The sequence below is a fragment of the Blennius ocellaris genome, assembly GCF_963422515.1.
Source record: "Blennius ocellaris genome assembly, chromosome: 6".
Classification (NCBI taxonomy): Eukaryota; Metazoa; Chordata; class Actinopteri; order Blenniiformes; family Blenniidae; genus Blennius; species Blennius ocellaris.
Window position 1 is genome coordinate 4,227,572 of NC_137655.1, and position 22,753 is coordinate 4,250,324.

At 43.3% G+C, this 22,753-nt stretch overlaps 1 protein-coding gene across 1 annotated transcript; it reads right to left on the bottom strand.

Annotated features, from left to right (window-relative positions):
• Nucleotides 1–22,543, bottom strand: tbc1d8 (TBC1 domain family member 8). The gene is given in 20 exon segments (XM_080498011.1): nt 1–1,358; nt 2,612–2,739; nt 3,636–3,722; nt 3,824–3,889; nt 4,748–5,009; nt 5,738–5,806; nt 5,897–5,995; nt 6,092–6,281; nt 7,876–8,161; nt 8,908–9,025; nt 9,157–9,371; nt 10,288–10,672; nt 11,799–11,953; nt 11,956–11,995; nt 13,575–13,782; nt 15,774–16,014; nt 16,932–17,160; nt 17,247–17,365; nt 17,460–17,570; nt 22,399–22,543. Coding segments are annotated over 20 exon segments (3,489 nt in total). The 5' UTR covers nt 22,526–22,543; the 3' UTR covers nt 1–1,004.
• Between the last annotated feature and the right edge of the window lie 210 nt (nt 22,544–22,753).

A 22,753-nucleotide genomic window follows, 5' to 3' on the forward strand; every position in this document is an offset into this window, starting at 1 on the left:
ACATCACCTCCTTCGTGCTTTCTAGACAGCATTAACATTCTAGATAACATTTTACCGATCAGCATCTAATTGCGTCAAAAATAAGTTTAAACAAAGTGCGTGCATGTGAAAACAATTCATGATAAACAGATCATAAAAGGTGTGTAAAAAACAAACAAAACAAAAAAAAACCCAACTGCATGCTGGATTTTCTCATATTTTTAAGGTTTTATTAGTAAAAACTCTAATAAGGCCGCCTGTTTGATGCTTTATAATCATATAATAATTAGAATGTGACATCTTGTAAACGTCTGTGCCTTAATGGAAAGATGTGATAGTGTGTTCACCCAAGCGCCAGAACATTATGACCACGTGCAGATCCTTCTTAGGTACCAAAATTAGTAATTAGAGAAAATAAAAAAATAAAATAAAAAACAGTCCTACATGTAGAAGTGACACAGATTCATGGGTTTAAACAGCGATCAGCCATAACATTATAACCACATGCTTCTGCTGTGCTGCAGAAACAGCAGATCCTTTCAGTCCTGGAGGTTTTGAAGCCTGTAAGCCACAGAGCTCCGGTAGCGAAGCATGAGCCTGTCAGTCCACACCCAGGGGGGGAAAACAAAAAAAAAAACACGCCTTACAAAATCCAGCTGAGGGTCAAAAACCTCTGGAATCCTTTGGTTTTCTACTTTGTTCTGCTCAGGCACGTTGGTTTTTGATTGAAAACTCCTCCTCCTCAAAAAAAAAAAAAGAGATTCCCTTCACCTGCTTAGTGGTTGTAATGTTCTGGCTGACCGGCCTTATCTCTTCATAAACATCAGCGCCTCCACTTTTAGCTGGGCGGAGAAGAACAGATGATTTATAGAGAGAGAGAGAGAGAAAAAAACCCAACATGTTTTTGGCTCAAATTTTCGCAGTAAAAAAAAAAAAGAAAATAATGGAATTATCTATTTGGTCGGATCAGGAAGTGGGCGTGTCCCGGCTGGGTGTGAGTCACCCCCCTCCCCCGCCCCCCCCGGTCAGCTGCTCCCGTGCTGCAGGGTGAGCAGCCCGGCCCTCTGCTGGTACTGGTTCTCCCTCGCCGCCGAGATCTTGGCCGCCAGCTCCACCGGCGTCTCGAAGAAGTTCACCAGCGCCTGCTCGGTGAGCAGCGACGCCACGATCTGGGAGTAGCTCACCGTCCACTCGCCGCCGTTGCCGTTGCCGCCGCCGTCGCCCGCGGCCTCCGACCCCGCCGCGCGGCCGCGGTGGCTGGCCTCGCCGATCTGCAGCACGAGGCTGGTCACCGTGGCGATGGCCTGGAAGAGCTCGTTCTCCTCGGCGTCGCCGTGGAACAGGCTGTACAGCGTCTTGCAGAACTGGATGAACTCCCGCTGCGGACGACGCAAACGCAGGAACGTCAGTTTTAACCCTCGGATGCCCAACCTACCAGTTCCTACACTCTTCCTACAAGTGGGGTCAAAAATGACCACCAGTTCAAATCAATGCGTTTTTGCAATATTTTTGTTATTCTTCAAAATCTTTAAAACAAAAAGTTGTGATATTTTCATATTCTAGGTATTCCTCATAAAACGTGTTTGTGACATGAGGCCATTTGCATTTTTATTTATTCTTTCATTAATTTGAAGAAATTGCAGTTTTTGTATCACGACCCCCACTCTTCCACAAGCAGTTCCTCTGGAATCTTCTATGAAACTTTAATTCTTAGCAACTCTGACAGTCCCACTTACACATCTGATGTCATCTTAGACATCTAATGCAACTTTGACTGTCAACACTTACACTTACAACATGTGATGTCAGCAGTCTGATGATACAAAAACTGGAATACCTGGAATATGAATATATTACAACTTTTCATTTTAAAGATGTTGAAGAATAACAACCCATGGGGTCATTTTTGACCCCACGTGTGCATCGAAGGGTTAAAACCTTCGACAGACTGGAAACCGCACGTGAGAGAGGAATTTAAAAATAAATAAATAAATAAAATAAATTTTAAACACCATTCACCAGATCAAGGAGCTTTACATCAACCTGAATCCAAAACAAATGTTTAAAAGTGTTCTTCCACTTATTCCAAGATATCTTTTAATATGTGTTTTTTTTTTTTTTTTACTGAGAGTTTCAGGTTGCGAACGCGTCTCTAAAGTCACCTGTCACTTTATATTTTATATTTTATTTGGAGTTTCTATTTTTTTTTGCTATTTCTATTTAGTTAAGGTTAGTGAAGAGTCTATATAACATTGTACATAATTATTAGAATTTTTTTTATTTTATTTTACTGAGAGTTTCAGGTTGCGAACGCGTCTCTAATGCCACCTGTCACTTTATATTTTATATTTGGAGTTTTTATTAGTTTTTGCCATTTCTATTGAGTTAAGGTTAGTGAAGAGTCTATATACCATTGTACATAATTTATTTTTTTAATTTTATTTGCTTTAGCCTTATCCTATTTTATTTTATTCATTCTTTGCTCTCTGTGTGCTGCTCCTGTCCTGTTAAAGCTGCTGGAACGTGAATTTCCCTGAGGGAGTCGTCCCAAGGGATTAATAAAGTCAATCTGAATCTGAATCTGAAGGAGAAGAATTCTGCATGTCAGCAGTCAAATGTGATCAGTTTGTACCTGGTTCATGAGTGGAAGCGGCTTCTCTGCGTCCTTCTCCTTCTCTCTGGCCAGATCCTGAAGCATCTGCTTCAGCTGCTCCTGGTAGTTCTTCACCTCGTCCTCCTCCTCTTCCTCTTGACCGTCGCCTGAGAAAAAACCCACAGACTCACTCCAACTCCATCACGCCATCAGACGATGCATAATGCATTAAAAGAGGCCAAAATACCACAGAAATGAACCACATTGTCCACCTGTCATGATAAAATGCATTAAAAAAAAACATCTTAAATTATCATTCAGTTCAGATAAAATCCACTTTTTAAAGCAGATATATTGATATAAAGGCTTTATGGAGACAAACTGTTAAATTTGCAACAAAGGTTGGTACAAAAGTCTGTATACATTTTAACACGCACAGTTTTTGTAACTATTTGTGTCAAAGTTTCATTATTTTTTTAATATACTTGTATTTTCTTGTTTTTTATGGCCTTGTGTCTCCAATAAAGATATATATATATATATATATATATATGAGAGAGAGAGAGAGAGAGAGAGAGCATTGGTTTGTACAAAATCGGATATGCTTTCCAAGCTGTGAACATGTTTGTGGCTCTCATTATAATATTATTATAATATAATCGAAATTTTCCCAAGCAAATGTATTTATTTATTTTGTAGTTTTAGTTGAGTGTGTTGAGCCAGTATTTAAAAATAAGTAAATATTTGTAGGGAAAAAAGGCACCAAGCTTTCAAGTTGAACAGTCAATGTTGAAATATAGCAGAAAAAGCTCAATTAGTAAAAAAAAAAAAAAAAATGGCAAATTGACCTCAAATTGTTAAAGATAAAAACTTTTTATAAACGTGGGATTAGCCTGAGATTTTTTTTTTTTTCCTTTTGCAATTCGAATGAAAGGCTATTGTATGATAAAGGTGTGTGTGTGTGTGTGTGTGTGTGTGTGTGTGTGTGTGTGTGTGTGTGTGTGTGTGTGTGTGTGTGTGTGTGTGTGTGTGTGTGTGTGTGTGTGTGTGTGTGTGGACCCACCCGGGGGCAGGTTGAGGCAGAGGGGTCTGCTGGTGGACGTCGGGGGGTTTTTGGTGAGCGGCGACTCGTCCTCGCTCCCCGTCAGCGCTGCAACACGCCGATACAACAACACACGGAGCGAAGCGACATTTAAAAGTGCGTTTTTTTTTTTTGTTTGTTTGTTTTTAAATGTTTCCACGCAGTCTGACCTGGAGGGATGTGGAGGCGGAACAGCAGCCGGATCTTCTCGTTCAGGTCTTCACAGTACAAAGTGTCTGGAAGAGTGGGGATAATGCAGTTTTTCCCTCTTTGGAATACCTTTAATAATAACTGAGTTCCATGCTTTAAATTATATATATAACTGTATAGCTCTGAAGCCCATTGCTTTCTTTAATCAATAACTTGATATATGGAAGGATAGAAGGGGTTAATAGGGTATGAGAAATTATGAAATGTGGCATTTTACTCAATTTTACAACTGATGCGATTATAAATAGAATCCATCCACTCTGTTTCTTTATATTTCAGACTTTTTAAAGGAAAAAAATATATATATAAACTATAAAGAATTTTGAGAAAAAAGTCAGAATTTTGAGAAAAAAGTCAGAATTCTGAGGAAAAAAGTCAGAATTCTGAGAATAAAAGTCAGAATTTTAAGTTTAAAAGTCAGAATTCTGAGAAAAAAGCCAGAATTCTGAGTTTAAAAGTAAGAATTCTGAGAAAAAAGTAAGAATTCTGAGAAAAAAAGTCATTTTACTGCGATTATAGAATCCATCCACTGTTTCTTTATATTTCAGACTTTTTAAAGGAAAAAATATATATATAAACTCAGAATTCTCTTAAAAGTCAGAATTCTGAGTTTAAAGGTCAGAATTCTGAGAAAAAAAAGTCACAATACTGAGTGTAAAAGTCAGAATTCTGAGAAAAAAAAGTCAATACTGAGTGTAAAAGTCAGAATTCAGGGTTTTTTTTCCACAGTGGCCCTAATGCTCTTCCGTAATTTTTAGTTTTCATTTGCAGGAAGAAAAAAAAAAAGTTGTCTCGTTTAAACGGCGTTTGTGGAGAAGAAGGCTGGAAAGGAATTAAAAAAAAGACAAAAAACAATCATCTTGCCGAGTCCTGGTCCCCCTCACCGATCCAGCCGGCGAACTCCCTGAAGGTGACCAGGTTGTCGCGGTCGTGGTCCAGCAGGGTGAAGGTGCGGTTGGCCAGCGTGTCGGTGTGCTGGTCGCCGGCCCCCGGCCACGGCACCAGCAGGCCGTACAGGCTCTTGAACTGAGGGCGGTCCAGCCGGTACTGCCGCTCCACGAAGGAGCTGGTGTAGCGCCACGCCGCTGCCTCGGCCGCCGCCGCCGAGCTCCGGTCCCCCCAGTACAGGCTGATGAAGTGCTCCATCTGGGGGGGGGGGGGGGGGGGGGGGGGGGGGTTATTATCAGTTACTGTCAGGGACGACACTCTGATGTAGTAACATTTGAAAGAATCATTTTTTATGGTACTAAACCCAAAAAAGAAAAGCTAATAGTGTGAATTAGAAGAGGCAGACAGTTGTTTGTAGCTACCCATTAGCCACGAGCTAACTAGCCTAGCCACCACGAGCTCACTAGCCTAGCCTATTTTAGCCTTATTTTAGCTCATAAATCACAAAAAATATTAGGAAATATGAAAAAAAATCCACTCAAAAATAAAATAAAGGAACAAATTAGTGTAGGAGAATTAATTTCATAACAAAAACACTATTTACTACCAAAAATAACACTTCCTTTTACAGTCTGCACCAATCGGCCGTGTTTCTCCTTTACTACCTCTCTTTACTTTACTTTATTAATTAATTTGAATGGGGCAGTGGATATTAATGAACAGACACCCAGTGCTGTGAATACACCAGATTTAGCTCAGCGCTAATTTCCATCTGTAGTCCCATTGGGGTAAAACCCCCAAACACAAACATGCATAGTTAAAATAATACATGTAAAACATAGCGCACACTAAAAAACACCTCACTTTAAAAAAACAAATGCTACAAACTACTACATCCATCCCTAAAGAACTAAAGTTAGCTGCCTTAACATATATTCCAATATTACCCATACATTTCATTAACGGTGAAAAACAACAAACGGCACCTTGAAGAGGTCGTAGATGTCGGACAGGTTGTCCGGGGCGACGGAAACGTCCGGCGTCACGAGCCTCAACTGCGCGGAAGACGGGGAGAGAGAGGTCGTCAATCTCGAGCCCGAGGTTCAGACTGAATTCTCGCCTGCGGTCCGAATCCCCTCGCTCACCGTGTTTTCTTTGATGGTGTCCTCGTGGGCCTGCAGCACCTGGATCCTGTGGCGACGGCGCAGCCACTCGATCTGACGCACCGTCAGGTCCCCGAATTTCTGAGGAGGAACCACAAGGGGGGGGGGGGGTAGGAGGAGAGATGAGGAGACCGTGTCAGCTAATCCACGGTGCTCAAGCACCGTCGCCTCGCTCACCTGGTACGACTCGTTGAGGAGGGCGGTGATGTTGACGCGTCCTGCGCTGGGGGGGTCGGCGTCGCTGCCGGGGGTCTCCTCAGCAGCAGCAGCAGCAGCAGGTGGAGGTGGTGGTAGTGGAGGTGGTGTTTGGGGTGGTGGGGGGGTCGGAGGGCAGGACGAGTCCTCGATTCCAACCTGGTCCAGAAAACTGAAGAACAGGGCGAGAGGAGCCACTTCCTGTTTAGTCCTTGAACTGAAAATGGACGACTCAACAAGTGTGTGTGTGTGTGTGTGTGTGTGTGTGTGTGTGTGTGTGTGTGTGTGTGTGTGTGTGTGTGTGTGTGTCAGTAATTTTTAATCTCTATTGCAAAAAAGTATCATAATCCCTAAACCTAATATCTTCAAGATGCTCTATAATCTGGATGTTTGAGGAGGAAGATGCTCTAATCTGGATGTTAGAGGAGGAAGATGCTCTATAATCTGGATGTTTGAGGAGGAAGATGCTCTAATCTGGATGTTAGAGGCGGAAGATGCTCTATAATCTGGATGTTTGAGGAGGAAGATGCTCTAATCTGGATGTTAGAGGAGGAAGATGCTCTATATTCTAATGTTAGAGGAGGAAGATGCTCTATAATCTGGATGTTAGAGGAGGAAGATGCTCTATATTCTGATGTTAGAGGAGGAAGATGCTCTAATCTGGATGTTAGAGGCGGAAGATGCTCTATAATCTGGATGTTTGAGGAGGAAGATGCTCTAATCTGGATGTTAGAGGAGGAAGATGCTCTATAATCTGGATGTTTGAGGAGGAAGATGCTCTAATCTGGATGTTAGAGGCGGAAGATGCTCTATAATCTGGATGTTTGAGGAGGAAGATGCTCTAATCTGGATGTTAGAGGAGGAAGATGCTGTATATTCTGATGTTAGAGGAGGAAGATGCTCTATAATCTGGATGTTAGAGGAGGAAGATGCTCTATATTCTGATGTTAGAGGAGGAAGATGCTCTATATTCTGATGTTAGAGGAGGAAGATGCTCTATAATCTGGATGTTTGAGGAGGAAGATGCTCTAATCTGGATGTTAGAGGAGGAAGATGCTCTATAATCTGGATGTTTGAGGAGGAAGATGCTCTAATCTGGATGTTAGAGGCGGAAGATGCTCTATAATCTGGATGTTTGAGGAGGAAGATGCTCTAATCTGGATGTTAGAGGAGGAAGATGCTCTATATTCTGATGTTAGAGGAGGACGATGCTCTATAATCTGGATGTTTGAGGAGGAAGATGCTCTATAATCTGGACGTTTGAGAAGGAAGATGCCCTCATCTGGAAGTTATGAGGAGGAAGATGCTCTAATCTGGATGTTGGTGGAGGAAGATGCTCTAATCTGGATGTTGGTGGAGGAAGATGCTCTATAATCTGATGTTAAAGGAGGAATATGCTCTATAAACTGATGTTGGTGGAGGAAGGTGCTCTATAATCTGATGTTAAAGGAGGAAGATGCTCTATAATCTGGATGTTAGGGGAGGAAGATGCTCTATAATCTGATGTTAGAGGAAGATGCTGTATAATCTGGATGTTTGAGAAGGAAGATGCTCTATAATCTGATGTTAGAGGAAGATGCTCTATAATCTGGATGTTAGAGGAGGAAGATGCTCTAATCTGGATGTTAGGGGAGGAAGATGCTCTATAATCTGATGTTAGGGGAGGAAGATGCTCTATAATCTGGATGTTAGAGGAGGAAGATGCTCTATAATCTGATGTTAGGGGAGGAAGATGCTCTATCTAGCGCTCCGGTTCCCGGCCCTACCTGGAGAGGATCATGAGCGCCTGGCCGTCGTCGGTGCTGGCCGACAGCGCGGCGGCGTTGGCCTCCAGCACGGCGAGGCCCAGCTGGAAGATGGCCTTGATGCCGTGGAAGAAGAAGCAGTCGACCACGCAGACGGCGCTGCTGAAGGGCAGAACGCTGAGGAAGAGCGTGAGGAACCAGGACAGGGACACGGAGGACAGCGTGGACAGGTCGGGGACGCTCTCGGCCAGCTCGGGAAGACGCTCCTGGATCAGCTCCTCGAACACAGACTGGTCCACCTGAGCTCCTGGGGGGGGGGTGGGGGGGGGGGGGGTAAAAATAACAAATAATAAAATAAATAAATAAAAAATATTCTTGACGTCCTCTTTTAAGAAAATACCTGAAATTTAACAAAGACAAAAAAACAAAGACATTATTTTGAACACTATTTACACAAAAAAAACTTTAAACCCAAATGAAGATTATTTTTTATTTATTTCTATATTTAATTAATCTTAATATTAATCTTTAAATTACATTTTCAAATTACATTTTTTTTATTAAATCTTTTTTTTAATTATTTTTATTCATTCTATGTTTTCAATATTAATTGTTTTTTTATGTTTAGATTTTCCTTGTTACTTTTAATTCAATTATATATAATTTTGCATCAAATTATTTTCAATTCTTTTTATTGATTCTATATTTTCAATATTGTTTTTTTATTTCCCTTGTTAGTTTTAATTTAATTATATATAAGTTTGCATCAAATTCTTTATTTTATTATTTTTATTGATTCTATACTTTCAATATTAATTGTGTTTTTTAATTTTCCTTGATAGTTTTATTCAACTATATCTAATTTTGCATACAATTTTGATTTTATTATTTTTATTGATTCTATATTTTCATTATTAATTGTATTTTTTTTTCCTTGTTAGTTTTAATTCAATTATATATAATTTTGCATAAAATTCTTTTTAAAATAATTTTTATTGATTCTATATTTTCATTATTAAATGTATTTTTAAATTTTTTTTCCCCCTCTCTGACCTATGACCCGGCGGTTGAAGTAGTCGGGCAGCATCCGCTCACAAACGGCCACCAGCAGCCAGAACGCCTCCTCCTCTTTGGCGTAGAGCAGCAGCACCGACGCCAGGATGTTCATGGACTTAAAGAGAGAATCACAAAGAGAAGAAACACTAAATCCACACACACAAAAAAAAAAAAAAAAAAAAACCCGTCTGGGATCGTCAACCAGCGAAGCAACGCGCAATCCGTTCTTTCCCTCGCCGTCCTCACCTGGCAGTAGCCGATCTTGGGGTTGCGGTGGGCGTAGGCGGTGAGGACGCGGCGCAGCGCGGCGATGCCGGTGGGGTTCTGGAAGGCCGGGTGGTCGGGCAGCGAGCGGTGCAGGTCGCGCTCGATCTCGTCGGTGGCCAGGCTGATCTGCCCCATCGACTTCTGCACCAGGGTGGAGTAATACCCCTGGTGGGCCTCCAGCTCAGAAGACGCTCCTGCGTGGAGACGAGAAAAAAAAAAAAAAAAAACTTGCATTCTTTTGTCTAGTTAAGAAAAAACAGATGCTTATTTTAATTTTGCGATAAAAATAATAAAACCCGATAAAGTTGCGATGTATTGTGCAGCCCTTGCTCAAGCATCCCAGTGTGGCATGTGACATATCAAGGGAAAGCCCAGGATGTCCTTTATAAGATGAAATAATAATAATCAGACTGACAGAAAGGACTGAGGAGAGACGGCAGAGGATGACCAGGAGCTCAAGTTGTGGATTTAATTATCTTGCATCTTGCACAAATAAAAGCCTCTCCTGCACAAATAAATGCATCATGTACAAATAAAAGCCTCTCCTGCACAAATAAATGCATCTTGCACAAATAAAAGCCTCTCCTGCACAAATAAATGCATCCTGCACAAATAAATGCATCCTGCACAAATTAAAGCCTCTCCTGCACAAATAAATGCATCTTGCACCAAATAAAAGCCTTTCCTGCACAAATAAAACCCTCTCCTGCACAAATAAATGCATCTTGCACAAATAAAAGCCTCTCCTGCACAAATAAATGCATCCTGCACAAATAAATGCATCCTGCACAAATTAAAGCCTCTCCTGCACAAATAAATGCATCTTGCACAAATAAAAGTCTCTCCTGCATAAATAAAAGCATCCTGTACAAATAAAAGCCTCTTCTGCACAAATAAAAGTCTCTCCTGCACAAATAAAAGCCTCTTTGACAAATCAAAAGCCTCTCCTGGACAAATCAAAGCCTCTCCGGGACAAATCAAAGCCTCTCCGGGACAAATCAAAGCCTCTCCTGGACAAATCAAAGCCTCTCCTGGACAAATCAAAGCCTCTCCTGCACAAATCAAAGCCTCTCCTGCACAAATCAAAGCCTCTCCTGCACAGAGCCTCACCAGAGAAGGTCATCCAGAGCTCGCCCCTCAGAGAGTCGGGGACGCCCATGGCGGCCAGCCGCTGGATCTTCTGCGTGCGAAACATGTGGACGCCGCGGCCGAACACGGAGAAATGCTCCTCCCACAGGCGCTCCTTCAGCGGCTCCGCGCTCTGAGTCGGGAAAACAAACCAGACAAACAGTTTGACGTCGCTCCGTGAGCCGGACGTCGGTCGGGTCGGCGTCTGGACCGACCTCGCCGCGCCGTCGCCGAGCGCCTGGCTGTGGTTGAACGCCGTCATGAGGGCTTCGCTGTTGACGGTGTTTCGGAGGACCTGCTCCTCGATCTCCTCCTCGTCCGAGAGGCTGCTGTCGTAGTAGAAGGTGTAGTACGGAGTCGGAGCGCTCTGCGGAACAGTGAAAAAAACATTACACAAATAATAATAAGATCAACTTAAATGATCAATAAAAGATGTATTTTATTCTACAAACGGTGCAGTTTGTGATAAGGCGGCACAATATAATGTACATTTTGACTGAAATGCACTAAATGACGTTTGCATGCATGTCGGCAGGTGTATCCGGTCTGCTGCACAGACGGATGGGCTTTTATTTGAAATTTCACTGTTTCAACGCAACAGCATATCTGGAGGAAACAGGCTGTGAGTCAAAGAGAGGGGGAAAAAAAATAAACTAAAAAGAATAAAAATAAGACTATAAAAATACATGATTAAATGATAATTATCTTTATTCTATTTTAATATTCAATCATTTCTGCTACTGACGAAGTTTTGTTGTTTTATTACAATGACAATAAAGTTTCTTATGCAGGATTCTTTTTTCAAATTTTTTTTAAACACTTTATTTTAAAAGTCACCATGTGTTTGTATATATGCATGTACATGTGAAGAATAAATAAAGAAATAACGTAACAACAGACAACATAACAGTTACAACCTCACACACAAAATAATAAAAAAATTGCTTCTACATTCACAACAATTATGTCTCAAAATAAACCATGATGACTCCATGTTGTCTAATCAAAATGAGGAATTAGGACTTTGTGTGGTCTAACTTCCTTCCTCCCTTCCTCCCTCCTCCCTCCCTCCCTCCCTCCCCCACTCCCTCCTTCCTTCCCTCCCCCACTCCCTCCCTCCTTCCCTCCAACTCACCATGCTCCTCTTCCCATCCTTCCTTCCTTCTCCCTCCTCCCCCCCTCCCTCCCCACTTCCCTCCCTCCCTCCTTCCTCTCCCCTTCCTCCCCTCCCTCCCCTCCCCTCCCTCCCTCCTCCTTCCCTCCCTCCTTCCTCTCCCCTTCCTCCCTCCCTCCCCCTCTCCCCCTCACCACGCTCCTCTTCCTGTCCTTCCTTCCTTCGTTCCCTACCCCCCCTCCCTCCTCTCTCCCTCCCTCCCTCCTCCCACTCACCATGCTCCTCTTCCCATCCTCCTTCCCTCCTCCCTCCCTCCTCCCCCCCCCCCTCCCCTCCCCCCCCCCCCCCCCCCCCCCCCCCCCCCCCCCCTCCCACTCACCACGCTCCTCTTCCCGTCCTTCCTGCTACGGAACATGGAGAGCTTCCACTGCGTGGCCCTCAGCCGGCCGTTCAGACTGTCCACCAGCTCGTCTCTGTCCTGCAGCTCGATGAGCTGGAAAGCCTTCTTGGTGCGCAGACTGACGATGAGCGGGTTGGCAGCGAGGCGGTGCTCTCCGCCTTCTCGATGGACAAAACCTGGACGGGGACAGGAAGGGGAGACGGTCCGTCAAGAAGACGAGACGACGCTCGACCCCGGAGTCGTTGACACAGTCCAGCTAAAAATCTACTTTTGCTTTAATATTCCTTTTTGTTTTTTTAAGCAACGAGGCTTAAAATTGACATAAACTTCCGTTTCTGCAAGAAAAGTGCATAAATAAGGACGTTAAAAAGACAATGTAGGATTTCCAACAGGGCAGAATGAGAATTAATCTCTAATCTGAAGCAGATTATGCAGAATGACGTGAAGAAACGACGGTTACTAGACGACGTTTCCATGAAGCAGCTGGCTGATAATCCGCTAAGCTTTTATTAAAACGCTCATGTGGGTCAACAAGAGAAGCAGAACGAAAAGCACAACTTTAGTCGTGTTTTGAAGGCAAAGCAGGAAACGAACATCTGGGTTTTAATATTAAAAAAAAACAAAAAAAAATCAATTTTAATTCACTTTCTCTACATAATTATTGGATCAGATTTGTTTTAGAAAGATTAACTCATCTAATCAATTCTCAGAACAAAAAAAATCTTCAATATGTGAAGATTTACTACGGTTTAAATTCCCGAAGCGTCGAGGTTTAAACACCAGTGACCGTCTAAAACCCGGCCGGAAGTTAAACTTCAACCAGTGGAAGAAATAATTTAACAAACATTTAACAAACTGCCCTAAAAACACAAATGTTAATGAGAAGCCAGTGACATTATAGAAGAATCCACACAAAAAGGCCTGAAAAAAAACTGCTTATTGTTAATCATTATTGACTGTTTGTTTTTGTGACAGTTTGTTGCTTCTATGTGTGTTTTTATTACTTTATTTAGTCTTTTAGAGTAACGATTACAGTCGATGTCTCCCTCAGGTTCAATTATACAATTTGGATTTTTGGTTTTGAACCTGGAAAATTGCCAGAAAACACATCACCACCATGTATTTTGTCATATTCTTCAAAAATATTGCTCTGATGTTAATGTTTTTGCCATGTTTGTCTTTGTTTGGCGAACTTGAATTGTGATGTCTCACATATTTCAATAAAAACAGAATAATAAAAAAAAAAGAATCTGGAACCTAGTTGCTTTTTGCCTGATGAACTAGTATATACGATACTTTTATTGTGGCGTCATCTTGAATATTCCAGGTATAAAAATAGAATATTCAGCGGTTGAGCTCTGCAACAACTGAATTATTGTAAAATACAACGTATTAAAACCTGACATGTAATAGAACTGGTTGATGATGTAGTAAAAGTACTGAGCTTGAAATGTAATTTAAAAAGATTGAATAAGAATTTAAATGTTAAAGTAATGCGTTTAATAGCTTAGATGCTAGAACGAGATCAGAGTTTATCGAGAACAGAAGACGATCGATGACTTGGGAAACGGCAATAATACACAAAAAAAAGCTAAAGTGTAAAAAGATATGGCCTCTAAACGTTTAGATGATTTCACTGTTCCTCAAATCACTGACTTTTTGATGTAAAAAACCAAAAAAAAAGGTTTTATGCTCAGGTTTTCGGTACATTGAAGAGAAGAGATTGATATTTGGAGCTGGCAGGAGGTGCGGCACCTCGGAGAGCGGGATGAGCAGCACGCAGCTTCCCTCCTCGCGGCTGCAGAAGCACAGGAAGCTGTCGGTGGTGTAGAGGCTGCCGGCCGTGTGGCAGCGGGCGTGAGGCGTCCATACCGCGCACGACGCCACCTCGTACAGCTTCTCCCCGTGGGGGAGCCGGAACAGGGCCAGGACGTACTGACGGAGAGCCTGCTCCTCCAGCACCCTGAGGAGGAGGAGGAGGAGGAGGAGGAGGAGGAGGAGGAGGGAGAGGAAGAAGAGGAAAAAGAGGAAAGAGAGAAAAAAGAGGAAGAAGAAGAAACAGAAGAAGAAGAAGAGCAGAGATGGACCACAGGTTAAAAACGACATATTTCAGGAGGAGGAAGAGGAGGAAGAGGAGGAGGAAGAGGAGGAGGGGGGAGAGGAAGAAGAGGAAAAAGAGGAAAGAGAGAAAAAAGAGGAAGAAGAAGAAACAGAAGAAGAAGAAGAAAAAGAAGAAGAGGACCACAGGTTAAAAACGACATATTTCAGGAGGAGGAAGAGGAGGAAGAGGAGGAGGAAGAGGAAAAGGAGGAGGAGGAAGAGGAAGGAGGAAGAGGAGAAAGAAGAAGGAGGAAGAGGAGGAAGAGGAAGGAGGAGGAGGAAGAAGGAGGAAGAAGAGGAAGAGGAAGAGAAAGGGGAAAAAGGAAGAAGAATAAGAGGAGGAAGAAGAGGAAGAAGAGGAAAAAGAGGAAGAAGAGGAAGAAGAGGAGGAAGAGGAGGAAGAGGAAGCAGAGGAAGAAGAGGAGGAAGAGGAAAAAGAGGAAGAAGAGGAAGAAGAGGAAGAAGAGGAGGAAGAGGAAGAGGAAGGAGAGGGAAAGGAGGAAGAAGAAGAAGAAAAAGAAGAAGAAGAAGAAGAAGAGATGGACCACAGGTTAAAAACGACACATTTAAATATCGACAGTCATTCTAAACTCTTATTTTGTTGAAGGCATAAATTAAATCTTCCATTTCAGCCGCTGGCAGAATTCTACTCTTGTCGACTGACGTCATTTTAAAGCAAGACGATTAAAACGAGGCTCAACTAAATCAAAAACATCACTTTTGGCGGTCAGAAATCACAAATATTGAACTAAAAATAGAAAAAAAATCTGCATTAATGAACCTTATTATTCATTATTCTAATCATTATTTTAACCAGATTTAATTGGCTTCCCGGACTTTATCGACCTCATTGTTAAAAAAAAAACACCAAAAAAAACCAAGCTCGTTTACTCGTTTCTTCATTTCCTCTTTCCTCAGGCGCTTAATGAGAAACGCATCATTCGACCGATGAAGCTCGGAGCTTCACTTCCTCTTTCCGTCTCCAGGGTTAGAATATAGATTGAAAGTGAAGAAGAGCCGAGCGACATTATCGGTGAGGAGGTTTAAAAACCAAAATGCTCAAACTCACTAACCTTATTTCAACATCTCGTATTTTTATATACTTTAACTTACAAAAAAAAAAAAAAAAAGTCATACTTTTAGCCAAGTTAAAATAAAAAATTAAAACGACCTGTGGGCTTTACAATTAGTACAAAATATAAGCAAAGTAGATAAAGGTAGAGTATAAAATACTCATTTTGAGTACAAGTTCAAATATTCCACTTCTCGATAAGTAAATGTTCCATTTTTCTGAAAAAAGGTCATGAATATTATGTCTTTGCTTTTTTTTTTTTTTTTTACTCACCGTCATAGAGGCAGCTCCTCTTCCTCTGAGGAGGAAGAGGAGCTGCCTCTAATTCGGAGGAGGGTCTGTCCTCCACCTGTCTGTCATCCAACTGTCTGTCTGTCTGTCCTCTGAACTGTCTGTCCTCCCAACTGTCTGTCTGTCCTCTCAACTCTCTGTCCTCTCAACTGTCTGTCCTCCAACTATCTGTCCTCCAACTATCTGTCTGTCTTCCAACTGTCTGTCTGTCCTCTCAACTCTCTGTCTGTCCTCTCAACTCTCTGTCTGTCCTCTGAACTGTCTGTCCTCCAAATGTCTGTCCTTCCAACTGTGTCTGTCTGTCCTCTGAACTGTCTGTCATCCAACTGTCTGTCATCCAACTGTCTGTCTGTCCTCTCAACTCTCTGTCTGTCTGTCCTCCCAACTGTCTGTCCTCTCATCTGTCGTCTGTCTGGAGGAGTAGGAGGAGGAAGAGGAGGAGGAGGAGGAAGAGGAGTAGGAGGAGGAGGAGGAGGAGGAGGGTCTCTGACCTCTTGGTGATGTGCGCCGGCTGCTGCAGGACGCGGTCCAGCTCCAGGCCTTCGCTGTCCAGCAGCCTGCGCAGGGTGATGTCAGCCAGCTGACCTATGACCCCGAAGGCCTCGTCCATGTTGAGGAACATGGAGAAGTCCCGCTGCCGCTGCCGCGTGTGGACGCGGACGGCCTCCGTCATCAGGCCGGTGGAGACCCGCTCCAGCCGGGTCACCTCGGCCCAGGGGACAACGAACTTCACTGTGGACCAAAGAGGACACGAGACGAGACCGTCGTCTTTTTATTTTAGTCAATCAAGTACAAGTCAGTTAAAACGTTAAGATGATTTTAGAAAAGCACAGAATAAGATGCATTGACAAGAAAATGGGACAGATATAATACATAACAGTAATTGAAATTTAAAAGAAAGACCATAAAAACCATGGCAACAATGAGAACGTTTAAAATTCTTAAAAAAAAAATAACATCAGCATTTCTGAAACACCTAAAGAACCTGAAATATAGAAATATTAAATAATGACGTATGACGGTAGATGTGATCTGAATGACTTCTGCAGAGACAGACAGTTTAGAGGACAGACCGTTGGAGAACAGACAGACGGTTAACAGGACAGACAATTAAGAGGACAGAGACAGTTGGAGGACAGACAGACAGTTCAGAGGACAGACAGACAGTTGGAGGACAGACAGACAGTTCAGAGGACAGACAGAGAGTTGAGAGGACAGGCAGACGGAGGACAGACAGACAGACAGGTGGAGGACAGACAGTTGGAGGACAGGCAGACAGTTGGAGGACAGAGACAGACAGGTGGAGGACAGAGACAGTTGGAGGACAGAGACAGACAGGTGGAGGACAGAGACAGTTGGAGGACAGACAGACAGGTGGAGGACAGAGACAGACAGTTGGAGGACAGACAGACAGACAGTTGGAGGACAGGGACAGACAGGTGGAGGACAGACAGACAGACAGGTGGAGGACAGAGACAGACAGGTGGAGGACAGACAGACAGACAGGTGGAGGACAGAGACAGACAGTTGGAGGACAGACAGACAGACAGTTGGAGGACAGAGACAGACAGGTGGAGGACAGAGACATACAGGTGGAGGACAGAGACAGACAGGTGGAGGACAGACAGACAGACAGGTGGAGGACAGACCTTCCTTCCCCAGCAGGAAGGAGTAGAAGGCCATGTGGTTGATGCTGAGGTAGAGGAAGCCCTGCCGCGGGACACGTCCCTTCCAGCAGCAGCAGGAGAAGGACGTCACCAGTCTCTCGGAGGACGGGAGACCGAAGTGCAGCTCGAACTTCAGCAGCGCCTCCCTGAACTTCTCCGGGTCGTCCTCCTGGGCGGCCTGCCGTCCCCGGACCTCCTCCGCGATCAGGCCCTGCACACCAAGAGCCCCATCAGCATCCATCCACCCCCCCCCCCCACCCGGCTGGACGCCGCGTCCCCCCCGGGGCGGGTCCACACCTTCACTTTCCCCCTGACGAAGCTGGACACGTCCTCCTTGTTCTCGAACACGGACAGGGACTGCAGCAGGTTGTGGATCAGCCAGTCCCAGTGCCTGTTCACCTCCTCCATCGCAGCTCCTGGAGGGACAGGGGGGACGAAGTCAGTGGACGAGCAAGTCGGGGGTGGTGGGTGGAGGGGGGGGGGGGGGGGGGGGGGGTTTGTTCAGCTCACCGCTCGCGATCACCCAGCTGATCTGGGAGCCGGGAACCTGCAGTAGGATGCGGAAAGGAGTGACCCGGGCATTGGAGTCCAGCACCGTGTCCAGCGCCCCCACCAGGAGACCTGCAGGAACAACACAGCTCTGTCTCTGTCTCTCTGTGTCTCTGTGTCTCAGTGTGTGTGTGTGTGTGTGTGTGTGTGTGTGTGTGTGTGTGTGTGTGTGTGTGTGTGTGTGTGTGTGTGTGTGTCTCTCTCTCTCTCCCGCTCTCTCTGTCTCTGTCTCTCCCTCTCTCTCTCTGTCTGTCTCTCCCTGTGTGTGTGTCTCTCTCTCTCTCTTTCTCTCTCTCTCTCTCCCTCCCTGTCTGTCTCTCTGTGTGTGTGTCTCTCTCTCTCTCTGTCTCTCGGTGTCTCTCTCTCTCTCTCTCTGTGTCTCTCTCTCTCTCTCTCTCTCTCTCTCTGTGTGTGTCTCTCTCTCTCTCTCTCTCTCTCTGTCTCGCTCTCGCTCTCTGTGTCTGTCTCTCCCTGTGTGTGTGTCTCTCTCTCTCTCTCTTTCTCTCTCTCTCTCTCCCTCCCTGTCTGTCTCTCTGTGTGTGTGTCTCTCTCTCTCTCTGTCTCTCGGTGTGTCTCTCTCTCTCTCTCTGTGTCTCTCTCTCTCTCTCTCTCTCTCTCTCTCTGTCTCGCTCTCGCTCTCTGTGTATGTGTGTGTGTGTGTGTCTCTCTCTCTCTCTCTCTCGTCCCACAGTATTTCACAGCTGCATGACAGAAATAGCAGAAAGACGGCGACCCGTCCAGCCGGGACACACTCCACCATGTCAACACTGTTTTTACATCAGGGGACACACACTTCAACTTCCCCCCATCAGAGAGTAGAAATACCCCAAAAAAACCAAAAAATTCTAATGTTTTAGTGAAACACAAATACAATATGCTCATATTTATTTATTTATTTATTTTTAGACGTTTTTAAATTAAGCATAAGCGCAATCTGGAATTTCTCCAATGAGACTAAAGGACTCAAGATTTCTGCAAACTTCAGCATGTTTTTTTTAAGTTCAATATTATATTAACGCTTTAATGTTCAAGTTGGCATTTACTTTCAAGTCTGCTAAAAACTGATTATATATAAGTACAAGTAGTACAGTATACTGATATAAGTACAGTAGATATGTAAGTTCTCAGGTTTAAATACAAGTTAAATAATATGATATAATAATAAAGTTGTTTTTATGGATGTGCAATAAATTGGCATGTTAGATTTATGGGATTTTCATTAACTGAGCTTTACTGACAACCATTTCTTTAACACAGTTTTGTGTTTTATGCACTTTCAGGAATTTCAGCAAGTCTTGAAACAATTTGTATTAAAAAAAATTTTTGAATTGAGTGATTTTGTTTTTAATACATATAGCCTCAATTAAACTTTTTTTTTATAAAAGAGGCCTTAAATAAGGACAAAAAAAAAATCATGGTTAGGTATTAAGAAGGATAAAAAAACATGTTGGAAGAAAGTTTAAAAAACTTGAATTAACTTCATTATAGTTTGTTCGGAAGTATTTTTTTTTAAAGATAAATAATATACAAAGCAAGGAATAATCCCCTTGTATCTAACAAAGAATCTTGTTATATACATAGAGGGGGTCATGGACTCTAAATTTATAAAACCATTGCATGAAGTGGATAAAACAAGTTGTATAAAAGTTGCTCTCTTTGTTTTTTAGCAGAGTCACGTGACACACAAAGAGAAAGAGAAACGTTTGCTGGCAGACGACAGATTGACCGGATTATATAACCGTACGGCTATAAAACACGCCATCAAACTGCCTCAGCCGGCGACCGTTTAAAAAAAAAAAAAAGAAGCTTTCAGACGCCCTGAGAATGACGTCATGGTCGGCCTGCCTGAAGCCGCAGCCCGGCAACGCAAAGCCATCGGTCTGCCAGCGCAGGACAGGGAAAAGGGCTTGGTTTTTTTTTATTGTTGTTGTTGTTTTTACACAAAAGAGACCTTCCAGAAAAAATTAATAAATAAGAGTCGCCGTCTTTCTCCGTCTGCACGCAACCTTTACGAGAAAGTGAGAGCGACACTGGTTTTCCTGTAAAACAATGTCGTTTATATCCTACAGCTTCTTGACGATGATTAAACAAAGCATGAAGTTAAAAAAAAATTTTTTTTTAATATAAATATATTCTGTTTTCGCAAATAGTTCAATTAGTGTTATTTTGTCATACTTTTATTTTTTTAACTGCCTGTTTTTTCACTCGTCAATGGTGTAGAACTCGACGAGCCTCGACTTCTTCCCATCCCTTTTCGAATGAGTTAAATGTTTCCTATTCAATATTTATCTTTCTTTTCCATTGTTTCGTCTAATTTTAATTGTTCCTTCATTGGAACTGAACTGGGACCCAACACACAACCTTGTGGGACTCCAGAAAAGCTAGCATTGGCTTTTTACAAGTTAAAATATGAACCAAGTGGATCGGCTGAGATGGGAGGCCGGGAAGCGGAGTTAGCAGTGTGCTAGCAGAAGGCTAGCGGCAGCTGCAGGCCTCCAGTGTGTCTCCATGGCAACAGACGCTGATCTCCATGAGGAGCCTCTCATGGGATGTTTTTTTCACATATTTTGGGGGGATTTATTCGGAAACGGTTTTTCCTTAACATCCCAAAATCGAATCAAGTGGTCCGTGGATGATGACAAAGCATCCCTGAAGGTTTCCTGCAATTCGGGTGAATTTTTTTTTGGTTGTTGTTAAAAGTTGGATAAATACATACAAAATAAATGAAATACACGCAGACGAAAACTTTTGTTTTCCCTTTAAAATGTGCCACGTTTCTGAGGGTTTTCGCATTTGTACCAAAGATCAACGACACAAACCAATCTGTTGAGACGGTTTCGTAAAGTTATTCCAAGATGCGCGATACCCAGAACGTTCCAAACGGTGTCGGATTCCTTCCTGTGTCATTACATCACCGCAGAATAATCCCAAAAAAACACGGGGAGCCTCAAAGGCGAGATGAAGCGAGTCTGTCTGAATAATAAAAGCACACAAGAGGTCGGCGAGAGCAGATGTTTGGGTTCCCAAGCCCTACTCAGAAATCCCTCTGAAGCCTTGCCATCGTGGACGCCTATACGGGCCGAACAGAGTGTTTCCCAAAGCGTCACGCCCACACTGGAGTCCTGTTTCTGCTTGGAAACACAGAGACAAATAAAGAAGTAGCCACTCCTGGAAGGACAAATCTCGCAACACATAAATGGCAATTTTTTAAAAAGACTACAAAAAAAAAGACATAAGGGTTGATTAAGATCTTGTTTTTGTCAAGAGGTACTTCCACAGCTCCACGTGGTGAAATGAAAGGCCACTCCACGAGTTAATGTTGAACCACATGACAGCAGGCCTCGGTTGGACTTTACCTCTGACCCGTATCGCCGTGGAAACGGCAGGAACAAACACACACACACACACACACACACACAAAGTAAACCCCCGGCCAGGAAGTTCCTCCTATTCTGTTTTAGCAGAGAATCTCGCGCTGCGCTTCTCCACCGGTGCGGAGGAAGAAGAAGGAAGAGCGTGAAGCGATTGTCTGGTGTCGAGAACGACCGCACGGTTCACTTCCAGCCGAGAAAATAACCACCGGATAGGGGGAAGTGGGAAAAAAACAAGCCGCGGTGTGGGGGGGGAAGCAGTCAAGACGAGCACCGACAATCAGAAAACACACAGACCAAACAAAAAACCGGTTTCTAAAGAGAGACGCCGGAAAAACAATCAGGTTTTTCTCTCAACGGCAGCAATTTAAAGAGATTCCCCAAAGCATGAAGGAACCTGTTGTTCTCAGACAGGAAGTCACTGACGCTTCCCAGACAATTACTTCTTATTGGGGGGGGGGTGGGGGGGGGGGGGGGGGGGGTTCTTTTATTGATTTATTTTTACATTTTTTATAGGAAGAAAGTCGTAATCAGATCCCCATTTGTGCGTAAAAATACAGTTTATCAAGAAAAATCAGTCTGTTCTGTATTTTTACCTGCAACATCAGCATTTCCTTTTAAAAACTAATTTTACATACTTTTCATTAAAAAAAAAAAACTACTCACTCAAAATCGATGATTTATCGTCATCCAAGAACTAATCGATTAGATTTTGGGACGTTAACGGCGAAACCGTTTCCAAATGAATCTCAAAAAAAATTGCGGAAACATTTCCCATACAAAGGGGATGAGAGAGGCACCTCATGGAGATCAAAGGGGATCAGCAACGTCTGTTGCCATGGAGACGCCGTTTCACACAGCGATAGTTGGCGTCGATATAAATAACACGGATCTTTCTCTTGTGTGTTTTGGTCTTTTAGCTTTGATTTTTGTGCCACAAAGTTACGACGTAATTAGGTGTGTTATTTTTACGGTAAAGTGCGAAACACTACAAACTTCAGAAAAAACTTTTTCTCCGTGTTTTTTTTTTTGTGGTGTTTTCTCTAATTTGTGGTTTTTTTTATTTGTTTATTTCCATTTTTTTAATATATCCTAATTTATAGTGTTTTTCCAATTTTCAGAATTCTTTCATCTTTTGCACTTCCAGGCCACCGTAGTTTTTTTAGTACGTTCGTTGCAAAACTACTTAATTTTTTATTTTTTTTTTAAACAGAAAAACTTTATTAATGCCAGAGGGGAAATTCTTTTACGGCACAGTTAAAGTTAAATATCAAATAAGGCATAAATATGAATATTGACAGGTTTCACGGTCATCTGGAAACTTCACTTATCAGAGTTTAATTATGAAGAATCTTTATTAAAATAAAAAAATAAATAAAAAGTCTGTGAGGAAGACGGTTGTTTTTTTCCTGAAACTTCATTTGACTGTAATGATCCTAACTTTATCAAATTGTGTGAGTGTGTGTGTGTGTGTGTGTGTACAGCTGTTTGTACCTGCCTTGTGTCTTATTATTGTTGTTGTTGTTTACCTGTGATCCTACTGCTGGGCTCTCCATGGCCTCTCCTCCGCTGCAGGAGGAAGAAGTCGTTGCTCCTCTCCGTCACCCAAAGCTTCAGCGCGTTCTTCAGCGCGACTTCCTCCGGGTGCAGCCACATTTCTTCCCGCAGGGAGGGACCGGGAGGAGCCGGGGAGGGAGGGGGGGAGGGAGGGTGAAGCCCTCCGCCGCGTCCCGGGGCTCTGCTGAGGCGGGGTGAGGGTGGACCGTGTCCCGTCCCGGTCCTGGAGCTGCTACAGCCGGGGGTCTAGGGTCCTCTCCATGGGCCCCGCTGCTCGTCGCGGCATGTTCGGGACTCGGAGTCTCACATACACACTTACTTTCTCTC